This window comes from Pyrgilauda ruficollis, unplaced genomic scaffold, assembly GCF_017590135.1.
Source record: "Pyrgilauda ruficollis isolate IOZ18807 unplaced genomic scaffold, ASM1759013v1 scaffold29, whole genome shotgun sequence".
NCBI classification, from domain to species: domain Eukaryota; kingdom Metazoa; phylum Chordata; class Aves; order Passeriformes; family Passeridae; genus Pyrgilauda; species Pyrgilauda ruficollis.
In genome coordinates this window covers 1,274,857-1,286,655 of record NW_024524266.1, presented here as the reverse complement: position 1 = coordinate 1,286,655, position 11,799 = coordinate 1,274,857, and the positions used below count along the sequence as shown (strand labels likewise).

The following is an 11,799-nucleotide window of genomic DNA, read 5'->3' as shown; positions in this document are numbered from 1 at the left end:
CCCCCCGGAGCCGCTGGCCCCGCCGCCCGACGGCGCCCAGCCGCCCGCGGGGCCGCTCGCCGCGCCGCCCACGCCGGGCACGCCGCACAACAGCCGCGAGCTGGACGCCGAGCTGGACGAGGACGCCGGGCCGGAATCCCCCCGGGACAACTTCACCGAGGATTCCGGCGAGTGCTCTTCCTACGCCGACCACCCCATCAAGGTGGAGTGCCCGCCCTTCGCCATCCCCGTGCCGCCGGGTGACGGTGAGTAGCCTGCGGGCTCCCGGCGCCGGCTGTCCTCCCCTCACCCCGCGGGCTCTCGCAGCCCGGCTGCCGGCGCTTCTCCGCAGCTAGCGCGCTTCTAAGTGGCTTTTGCCTTATGCTGCTGCCTCCTGCCCCGTCCTTCGCGCTCCGAAACCCGCCCGTGCTTCCCCCCACTCTTGCACCTTGCGCGTCCCTGTGAACTGGGGAGCGGGCTGCTGCCGGTGCTGGAAATGCTGCATACTGGGGAGGGGAGATACTGCAGACAGGGACCCTAGTGAGTTTTTATCGGTATTTGTCCATGGGAAACCCGTGGAAAACTAGCGCAGAGATTATCGAGACAAAGTGTCAGGTAGCATTGAACAAGAAAATAAGCATCCTTCTCGCTGGAGTGTTTTCCCGTTCCCTGCAGACTGAGTGCAGTTTGCTAATTGGTATTAAAACGATGATGACGATAATACCTGAAAAATCTCCTTATTGTTGCAGCTGGGCCAGAAAGCTAGGGGAGAGCTTTCACATAATAAATTGTACGGGTTAATTCAGAAACTTTCTAACTTTACGGGGCTTGTGGACAGAAACAGCACTTTGATAGAGCCTGTCCTTTCCCTGCGCGTTCTTTACCCACAATACACATTTGTGTTGTGGAGGTGCTGGGGAAATGTTGCTTGTTTGTTTTCAATCTGGATTAATGCAGGGTTTTTAATACAAACATGAACCTGTCTTCAGAAGTTGACATCACTTAAGCATCAGCCGATTGGTTGACGTTTAAGCAACCTTCTTTTTACATTTAAACCCCATCAAAGAGTTGTTTACACTAATGTTCTTTTGAAATGCAAATCTAGAATGCCAACAGACTGAAACTCAATTTAGATTAATGTGATTGTCTGCAATAGACAAATGAGGCTATACTATTTAATAACCTTCACTTAAACCTTTTTAGCAGATGAAAAAGACTCCTATTGTTGAAGTTTAGCACTACAACAATTAAAAAATTGCTCTGTGATTTTTGTATTACCCTTGCAACTTGGTAGAAGTTTTTGGATTTACTTTGGTACTCTGAAAGAAATACTATTTATCTCATGTAAATACAGTTCGCATTGAGAAAGTGTAACCGAATGCTTTGTGAGACGTTAGGTCACATCTTGTAGGGAGATTTTTTTGCTGTTTCCTCTTAGAAAATTGTTTTCCATCAGAAAAATAATAGATTCTTTCCTTACTTTAGGCTTTAAAGAAGTCAGTGCTCCAACCATTACCCCACCTCTCAATCAGCCCAAAAGATCAAAAAAACGCCATACCAATATGACATTGGATAAAATGATGGAAAAATTCCTGCAGCAGAGCATGGATACAGATGAGAAATTTTACAGATTCGAAGAGCAGAGGCTCAAAATTGAGGACAAGCGTCGGGAAGCTGAGCATGCTCGAGAACTCCAGATGTTACAGATGTTGGGACAAATGTTGGCTGGAATTTCTTCTACGGTATCACAAAGGTCACAGTCTATACCAACAAGTCCACCTCGGAGAGCGAACCATCGTTCATATGCGGATAACTTTAATTATAATGCTATGACAGCAACACTTTCTCCACCGATAGGTACTTCCTTCTACAGCATAGATAAAAACTAGGGTACTTTTTAAAACTTCTGTGTGAAAGCGCTGGTAGTAAGCAGCTTTTGAAAATAAAAGCTAATTGGAATTATTTAATCCTGTGGTGAAGGTGTTTGTCTGATGTTGAATGAAATGAAATCATTATTCATACCATTGTACTGATTATTTAATACAGGTACATTAGTTATAACAAATTTTCATGAGCAAAATTATTCCTTTTCAACCCTATAAACCTTGGGAACTTCTTTCCACATTCATGTCTCTGTACGGTGAAGTGAGGAGGAGTTACATATGTAAAAGGCAAGTAGGAGAGTTGCTGGAAGCAATCTGGAAACATTAGTTACTCTGTAGCAGAAATATTGCTGCTGTTCTGCTTGAAGTTACCAAGCATAACCCAGTATATGAAGTTAAGGCTGTGCATGTGTTTTTTTAGGGCTGGGAAAAGATTGGAGTTTTTCCTACACTGAAGTAAGTCAGATGTTAAGGTCTAGCTTCTTTAAAATAAATTTCTTTACAACAAAATTCTGGAACTTATAAATTAAATATTGTATTATTGTAGTAGGTGTAATAGAAGATGAAAATATTTGCTTATGGTTTTTTTTTCTACATGAGCTCTATAAATTCTATGGGCATCTGAATTTACTTAAAAAGGCCAAGCAGTATCTCAATAATTTGTATTTATGCACAAACTCTTCCTTCTGTACATCATGTGTGGGCCAGAAGCTGATGGTAGCAATCATTAACAAACTTCTTGGGATCTGTGTGCCTGTGGCATTTATCTTTATCGTGGTCTCTTTGTACCTGGAGGTAGACTGAATGGGCAGCAGGAAATCAGGGATATTCCATCAGTGCTGGAACTAGAGTCAGATTGGGGGGCTTAGTGATTGTAGCCTGCCACGTGGAAATGCAATAAGTCTTATTCTGTTCTAATTCTGAATTTCACACTGCTTGGAAGGAAAAAAGTGTAATTCAAAAAGAGGGAGAAAAAAAAAAGGAACCAGCCAGCATCAGTATTGAATAATAATCTGGCATGCCAGATCCTAAGGGGCATTCCCTGAGTCCTGAGAGGTCCTTGCAGTTGTGTGTTATTGTTTCCCTGTAAAATGCATAGCAGACTGGGTGGTTAGGCCTGTTGAGGGTTTAGGCTGGCAGATCTGGTTGTGTTTCTTGAGTGGATAGTTGGTGTGTAGGATTTCCTGGTGGCAGCAGACCTTTGCAGATAATTTATGGGATGTGAATGGATACAGTGTTTCAAATGTTCTCACTTTTAAAATTATGGAAAACTGGTGTGCTTTAGAATATCCCATAGGAAATTATTTAAGGTTCTAGACTGGGGTGAAGGTACCTACAAGGCCTTACCATTACTTCTGAAAGTTTTTTCCTGGAAAGCTTAATTATGGGTAGCAACCTGAAACTGAGGTTCAATTTTTCTTGTTGGATTTCATCATATAGGTGTACAGGCATATTGTGCTATGCAAAAATGAGTTTTATTTATTTAACTGTAGCAAGAGGAATTCGAGATTCTAATCTTCTAATTGGCAAGAGTGTAAAAAAGTGTTTATGCTAAAATGTGAGCATAATGCTTCAGGCAACACATCTTTTAAGGAATTAAGATTTAATTTGTTAAGAGCTGAATATGCCATAGTGATTCTGTAGGTAGAGTAGGGCTAAATTAAGAATGGCTTTTTGCATAATTCTCTGCTTTCTCTCCATTTATTATGTAGTCATTTTATATTGACACATGAACAAGAACCAGCAGCAAATAAACACAAGGCCTTCTTAGCAGCACTGCAGTTTAAGGGTTCCAAGCTACGTAATATTCTTTTGTGGTTGAAAGCCAGCAAGTGTGTGAAGTGTGATTTAAAGAAAATAATCTGCCCTATTTTCAGAGGAGATGAGGATTTTGTTCTCCTTTGGGTCACTGCAATGCTATTTTGGCCGTAATCCAAAACAGGTTGTGGGTTTTTTCTTTTATTTTCATTCCTTTCTTTTTTTACCCCCCCTTTTTATTATTTCTCAGTAAGACTGGGATGCCTGTATTCAAAAGCAAAAGATCAGCCAAGAGTATTTATCATTATTGAAGACTAAAGCATACTATTACTGAAGATTAGCATGTCTGGTTTAGATTCTGTGAAAGACAGAGAAAAAAAACCTGTATTTTGCTGATAGCACACAGATTTTTTTTCCCCTTTATTATGCCCAGTACTTCTGGAACAGAATTTTTTTTCCTCCTCTATATTTTGGAGTTGTGGGTTGGGATTATTGAGTTGTGTGCAGCTGAAAATAAGGAGTAGCATGGGAGTTATTTTCTACATAATTGTGTTATATATGTGTAGCAGTTCCTTGAAAGCTTTTTAGAAGATCTGTAAAAAAGAAAGTAAGCATGGCTGTGGTCTAGGACACTGATATTAGCATTCAAATAAGCCACTCTTCTGAGCAAATAAGCCACTCTTCTTCACCCCAGTCTGAGCAAAATTTTACTGGTAATGAGGAGCTTTTAAGAAGTTGCTCTTTTAGTGTATTTGTTGCAGTTTATAGTTAACACATTGTTGATAGAAGTAGTGATCTTCCCATTTTTCCCATGTTAGGTAAATGTTTCAATTCTTTCTAGTTGTAATTGTTGAAGTAATTTTTTCTTCTAAATTTTTGTAGCCTTTTGAAAGAGTCATTTGAGACATAGCTTACTGAGTGTGCAGTTGTTTTAGTATGTGGCTTGACATGTAGCTTTGCGTTAGAGATCTGGAGATGTATTATAGCTAAAATGATCTTTGTGTGATATTTGTGATGTTTGCATCTAGTGCGTTGGATTAGAGTTTTGCAGAAAGACTTTCACTATGCTTTGTAACCGCCTACCAAAATAAAAAAGCAGTGAGCTAGGCCCTGATTCTGCTAAGAGGTGCAAGTCTTTAAGGGGAAGCGAAATATAAGGTAGGGTGTACATTTAAAATTTGGTCTCAGTTGCTTTGTGCTTGCTCTGTGGATGTGTTCAGTCCTTACTAAGTGTTCCTATTTCAGTTGAGCTTAATTATGGAACTGATTTCAGGCTGAACTAAGAAGGTATTTCTAGTTACAAGATGTTCATGTAACTATTCTGGGTTGTTGCTTCTTTCTGTACCTGAGCCCTAAATTAGGGCTGTGAACAGTCAGAATATTCTCTTCATCAGACCCTGAATGCATTTTTATGATCATCACCTTCCCTAGTTACTCACCGTTCTAAAGGCTTTTAAGTGACAAAGCAGTTGGATTTTAGATGTCACTTTGTGTATCTTTGTGTGATTTTCTTAGTACATGAGTGCTTAAAAGAAATGTTTGGCAGTAGTTTAAGAAAGAACATTCTTTGAAGTAACACTTATTTTCTTCTTTTCAGTTATAGAGAGGTCTTTTTCACTGCACAGAACACACACTCTGAAGGATATGGAGAATATTTTTCAGCTGGTGCGCAATGTTATCCCTCCTCTAACAGGGAAAAAGCATAAAGGTCAAGATGGTCGTATAGGCATTGTTGGAGGATGTCGAGAGTAAGTTAAATAGAAATTTGATTTTTGCTTCTGATAAAGCATCAGGATTTCATAACTGCTTGGAGAAGCCATTGAAACTCAAACCAGTTTTCCAGAGAGCTTTTGTACTCCATCATCATGACCATGCATACTTAGGAAAGAACATGGTACCTTGCAAATGTGTTGCAAAATTTTTTTTTGCAAAACTGAATGCTATGGGAACTTAAAATGCTGTTTGTGTCTACCTTCTCTGTCTTTTTTGACCACCAAGCTCTCTGCTTTCAGCGTTAGTCTTTCCCCATAGCATGGTGAGGTTTTACAATAAGTAGAGTAAGATAGTGGCACATCTGATTTTTTGCTGTCTTGGGAACTGTGTCTTTCTTATGCTATGTTTTCTTGTGGGCTTTTTATTTTGATAAATATTGGTGTTTAGTAGATTCTGTCAATGCCTTGCTTTATGTACTGAAGTAATGGAAATATCCTATTTCAGGGATACTGCATAAATCATTAAATTTATACTGCATAAAGCAGTTAAATGCTGTGCTGACCTAGAAACAATATTGGCCACAGTACTTTGAAGGAGCCACTACACCTTCCTTCTTTTCGTTTTCCCCTTTTGAAAGAGAGGTGATGTCTTTCTCCTGTAAGAGAGATCTCTACTGTTGGACATCTGCTGTTAATAAGCATTCCATGAAGAGCAAAAAGGTGGTGTCTTGTAGCTGGGTCAAATAGCCAGGAGTTAGAAGCTGATGGTTGTAAGTTCTTACCTCTTGTCTGAAGTAAACTCCTTTGGAGAGTGATTGTGTTCATATCTCTCTTCATTCTTTATAAAGAGAATTTAGGACAACTGGAATCACAGTTTAGACACTTTAGTTAAGCATCTAAAGCCAGATGGGATTGATCCAGGTCACAGATCCCATATTTAGCTTGCAGACAGTTTTTGGCTCTTGTTTGTTTGTCTCTGAAGTTTACCTCTGTTACTTGAGAAAATTTTGCTGCTTTATGGCATGATCTGTGTAAATATTTCTATGAAAGATCATTATCTAATCTCATTACTGTGGTTCCTAACCTAAATTTTATTTCATTTTAGATACACTGGAGCACCATATTTTGCTGCAATTACAGCTCTCAAAGTGGTACGTGTTCCTCTTTACAAGTCCGAAGTGAACTTTTCATAATTTCTGTTGCCTAGGTGTCATTTTTAAAATATCTTTCATTCTGTAGTGCACATGAACTTTGAGCTCTAGAAGGTCTTCTCTTAAGCAAAGAAAATCCTTAGTTCAGAATTTGTAGAAATACTTTGTAAATGTGTCATTTATTGTGTTTCCTTTCTCTGTGTAAGGTGAAGTTAGAAATATGTCCAAAATTTGACAATTTCAGGGATATGGATAGGAAATTTCAAGACTTGATGGAATGTTTTCTCCAAAAGTGAACAATAAAATAACCTTAGATTATTGTTTAGAGTTATCTTTTTGTGCTATAGTGAGTTCTTCAGAATTTTTTTCTGGACCTGATATTTAACTGTGTTGAATGAAATAACTTTCTTTCAAAACTTAAAGCTTTAGCCATGTAAAATTCTTACATGCAGTCAGTTTAAAGATTGTGGGTGGAATTCCATGTAATTTCTAATAGCACATTTTATTTGCATTCTAATCTTCAGCAGAAGTGTTTTCTAAGCTTTTTGTTTTCCTAAAAGCATGAACTTCCTTATTAGCATATTAAATGGCTAAACAGACTACATAAATACAGGGTGGTTGTTCAAATGTAAACAAGTCATGCTTACATGATACATCTGATTTTTAGGAAGCTATGTATAGTGTGTCAGTACTTTCAGCTCATTGTGTACGTTTTTCTTTTTGAAGATTTCTCTCAGTATGTAGGTAACCATCCCAGATATTTCCAACCACTTCTTCTCTCAGGATGCAAACCCTTAAAGATTTGAAACTGAAGTGATTATATTTAACCATGTTATTATAAGATCCCCAGGCCACTCAGCTTTCTGTCCACTATGTGCAAGTCCAGTGGCAATACTAGGAGGTTCCTTCCTGAAGTCACTTCGTTGCAGACTGTTACACCTGCATCCAGAGCTACAAATTACTACAAGTCAGCATTTTGCAATCTGCATTTGAAAGGCAAATGGAGTGTGTTCTCTTGCTTCTTCAGCCCTGATAGTATTTAATAGTAGTGTGTCTGTTTTCCTCTCACTACTGTGTATGTAGACACCTAGATAAAATTACAAGGCAAGAGAGATGCTAGTTCTCCTTTTTCTTCATGAGTATGTTGCTTGAAATACACACCTGTTCTTGGGAATAAATAGATGTTCCAAAATTATATAAAATAAGGGTTTAATTAACAAGAAGATGAAAAGTTTAATAAGTGACTGTCCTCTGATTGGGAAAATCTGTGTGTGTGTGTGCTTCTCTGAATTTTTGTTCTGAAATGTGTTACTGATTAATGAACTTTCATGGGATAAATTTGTTTCAATTAGGTGTTATGATGGTTTGCAATGAGCACTGCAAATTGGAATTAAGATGTGTGCCTTAGGTGTATGCCTGTGAGTTTAGCTCGCACCAGTGTGTATCAAAGTCTGTTGGTGTGCATAGCAAAGCTGTGATGAGGTAGGAAAAGCATAATTTAAAAACATTCAGATATTTTGTTAGGAATTTGTTTGTCAGATATTGCTGTCAGGAAGGATTTATGACAGTAGGAATATTTTGGTGTCTGAGAACGAGAATGTGGTCTTCCTTATGGGGATGCCTGTGGTAGGAAGTCATAAGTTTATTGTGTTCTGAAGGTGGGTTTCATTCCTCTCGCTGGAGACAGAGGTGCTTAGAAGGAAGGCAGTTAAACAGGGTTGTGTTTTGTTGGCTGCTTTTTCCCCCAACTCCCCAAAGATAGAAGAAACCCATAACTTTATGGATTTCAGACCAAATAAAAATGATCTTTGAAAGCAAGGGAGAGATGGGTAGGGTTTTTACCAGTATGACTGTTGGGCCACTTCAGTCTAAAAAACATCTCTTCATTTGATGTTCTGTGTGATATCATATGATAGCAGATGCAATGGAGAAGCCTAATGGCAATATTAACATTTAACTTGGGGTGTCTGGATGTGTTTCACTTGAGGTAGCAGATGGTCATCTTGTATGGTAACAAGTTGACCTTGCCTTGGGAAAAGCTTGGTTTGTGTACTCAGTGGTTCTTGATGTCTGGTCATGGAAAACATTAATAGGAGAAACAGAAGCAGCACAGAGGAAAAGGGAGCTGAAAATAGGGTTAACAGTAAACTTTCTGTTCATGAAGGACCAGATCAGGCCTGCTAAGTAAGAGTGGGATTTTTTTTATATACAGATTCTCAGTGTCTTCTGTGGAATTCAGATTTCAGTGAAAACTCTGATCTTTCTACCTGCCAAGAGAACTTTTGATTTTAAACTTCCGCTCTATGAGTTCCTTCAGACGTACACAGTATAGTTAATCTACAGATTTTCATATCCATGTGTATTTTAAGTCTGTCACTGAGTATTTAATACTTTTATTAAAACTCTGATTAATTTCACGCAGACAGCTGGGGCTAATTGCATGATGCAGTGGATCTCTAAATATTGTTTACGTGACATTCAAAGTGAAAAAACTGCAAATATCTGAGTGTTCAGATTTTATTTATTGAATTTTCTCATGTTTTTATATCTTCTGCTTCATTCTCAAACCAGGACAGAGGGAAAGAGAAAACAGTCTTTTCTGGTTAGAAAGGAAAAAAATCTTGATTGACTCTACTGAGCCCAGGTTTTATTGAAATTTACACTAACAGCCTATTTTTCTTGTAAGGTCCTTTGTGTTGAGTGTCACACTTTTCATATGATCCTTTATCTGTTGTGGAGCCGTTTGAGTTCCGCGGGCACGGCCGGCTGCTCCTGATTGAGAGGCGGATCTCTTAAACAGTCTTTGTGCTTTCTCCCAGGCCGCGCTTCACGCATGGAGGAACCTCCGGGTAAAACCCACGAGCAGCTATGTCATTGTTTTCTTTTGTGTCTCTCCTTAAAACTCTGCTTTGTTATGATTTCTCCATGACCCTTCAGAGTAACTAGGTAGCTGTTGTACCACTCTCTTATTATGCTAATCATAATTATGGCCCCGTGTACTCAACTCCCTGTTTGAGCAGCTTGGCACTTCGCCAAGGATCAGCTGCCATTTTGTACTGCCGGGAGTCTGACATTTTATCATCTTAGCTGCCACTGCTTTCTCTACTGCCTTCACCTCACAGGGGATCACCTCAAGGGAAGAAAATGCTCTTTTCTTGCCCCTCTCTGGATGCTCGGGCTCTTCTGGCTCATTAGAGCAGCTGTTGTGGATCTTTGCCAGCATGACTGGTGAAGGCATGGGAGAGTTAGAAGTTGGACCGGGGCGTTTCAGGTCTTTGGCAAATGTCTGTCACTTGAAGAATGCAGAGAATGTTATGTGAGAATCATTGAGCAGGATTGCAGAAGGAGGGTTATGAAAATGAGCATCCATCTTGCAGCATTGCCAGGGCAATTCCATGTGACCTCAGATGTAGTCAATCCCGGGAATCCTTTTGGTGTGACATTCCATGCTGGGGACATCCATAGTGCCACTCTCTCTGTGGTTTTTGTTTCTCGACTTCATTCCCTGTAAGTGAATGTGAGAGCTGGGACTGCATGTGGCAGCCTGGGATCTGGAAAAAATGAAGCTTCAGCACCTGGCTCTGTGTCCTCACTACCTGAGCAGAATAAGGAAAGCAGGGTGTCTGGGGGCTGGGAATAGTCAGTATTATCAATCGTAACTTTTCCTTTTTATTCAGAGATTCTGTTAAATGCATTATGGCTCCTTCCACAACAGCCTGATATTATTCAAAAATTGACCAGCTAACCAGTTCAATATTGTTGATGTCTGACTATTTGCTTTCTTGTGGAGAAGCAAAAAATGCATGTTGCAGAAGTTGGGGTCTTCTGAATACTGGAATATACCCAGTCTTGGTGACATCTGCTGTCCTTGGTCTTGTCACTGCTATCTTGGGTTTGTGCTGCATTTTCCTGTTCTGTCAGCTAATGTGCTCCTACTCTGAATGCTTCACAAATACAGGCAAGACAAAGCCTAGCTTTGGCATTTTATTAAGTTTTATTGCAGGTGTTCTGTGTGTGGAATTTTGCTGTAGATGTGTGCACACTTCCTTCATGCTTTTCTAGAGAAGAGTTTTCAGCAGCTTTTTTATATTTGACATGTTAGTGGCCTGGCTCAGATCAGGTTGAATAGACTTCTTGGGTACCTGTGTTGGGTTAGCTTATCCTGTCTTGGTAGGCAAGTGATCCCAGAGCTAAATGAGCTGTAGGAGCCCAGGTGGCTGTATGTTAAAAGAAGAGAGAGTAAATCTATTGTGCTATTTTCCCCTTTTGCAGGGACTTTTCATAATTGTACAGAGATTTTCTTCTCTGTAGGCCAGAAAAGAGCTAGATACTACTGAGTAGCCCCCTTGTGAGCTGGGTATCAGATAGTTTGTGAAGTCAACAATCAGTATACTCCTTGATCTCTCCAGGGTTTTATCAGAGAAGTAGAATGAGGTCATTAATTTCTTGTGGTGCCAAAGAGGTGACGTAATTTTACATTACCCACCAAAAAAACCACCCTTGAACAAGGCATGGATTTAGAACTAAAACCTTTCTCTTAGCTGGTTATATGTCTGGGTTTGTGTGCACTCGGAAAGATTGTCAGAATTACTTGAAGTCTTACAGTTAATTGCAGAGTTGAGGTTTTGGGTTGCATTTTGGAAAAGATCATTCTTTTGAGTTTGAAATAAGAATAATTGGGAAGAAAATACTCCTGAGGCTGGACTGTTTGTTGAGGCCAGTTACTTTTAATGAAGAAACTCAATGGAGATCAAGGTTTCTGGAACATATTTTACCTGGTTTTATTGAATTTAGTCTATGTTTTGAGCATTTGAAAAAATCATGAAAGTGAATCATGGGTAGTTGAGGCCATGGTAAGTTACTTGAGCACTCTGAACCAGTGCCAAATCTCTTATAGAAAGCCCAGCAAAAATCTTAATATTTTTGGTCTCCTGTAATTTATTATGTGGAGAGGAGATGCAAAAGCATTGATGCAGTGTGGCAGGATGCTCACACATTTTAGTTGTGTTAGCTAAGGATAGCTATTAAACACTGCTTTGGTGTAATGCTGGCACTAACCTCACTTTTGGATCAGCTGCTGGAAGAAGTGCAGAGTTGTTGTCACCAGGGAAAGTCAGGGAATAAACAAAGATCCCTCCAACTGTCAAAAAGATGTCTCACAGGTGACTTGGCTGCTGGATCCCTTTTACACCTGCAGAGAAGATGAAGGAAGATACAAACTTTGTGATCTTTCTTCCAAAGCCTCATTTAGACATCAGCCTGGCTAGGAATCACATGAGGTTTTTTTTCTTAAGTACTTAGGGAGAGATAAAGGTC

The 11,799-nt window shown here is 39.6% G+C and overlaps 1 protein-coding gene across 1 annotated transcript in view; it reads left to right on the top strand.

Moving 5' to 3' along the window:
* NAXD (NAD(P)HX dehydratase) overlaps positions 1-11,799 on the top strand; it is a 49,973-nt gene that overhangs the window by 1,577 nt on the left and 36,597 nt on the right. The window contains exons 3-6 of the mRNA XM_041472291.1: positions 11-245; positions 1,465-1,836; positions 5,218-5,368; positions 6,438-6,483. Coding sequence (XP_041328225.1) covers positions 11-245; positions 1,465-1,836; positions 5,218-5,368; positions 6,438-6,483 — 804 coding nt within the window. The remainder of the gene's footprint in view (positions 1-10; positions 246-1,464; positions 1,837-5,217; positions 5,369-6,437; positions 6,484-11,799) is intronic.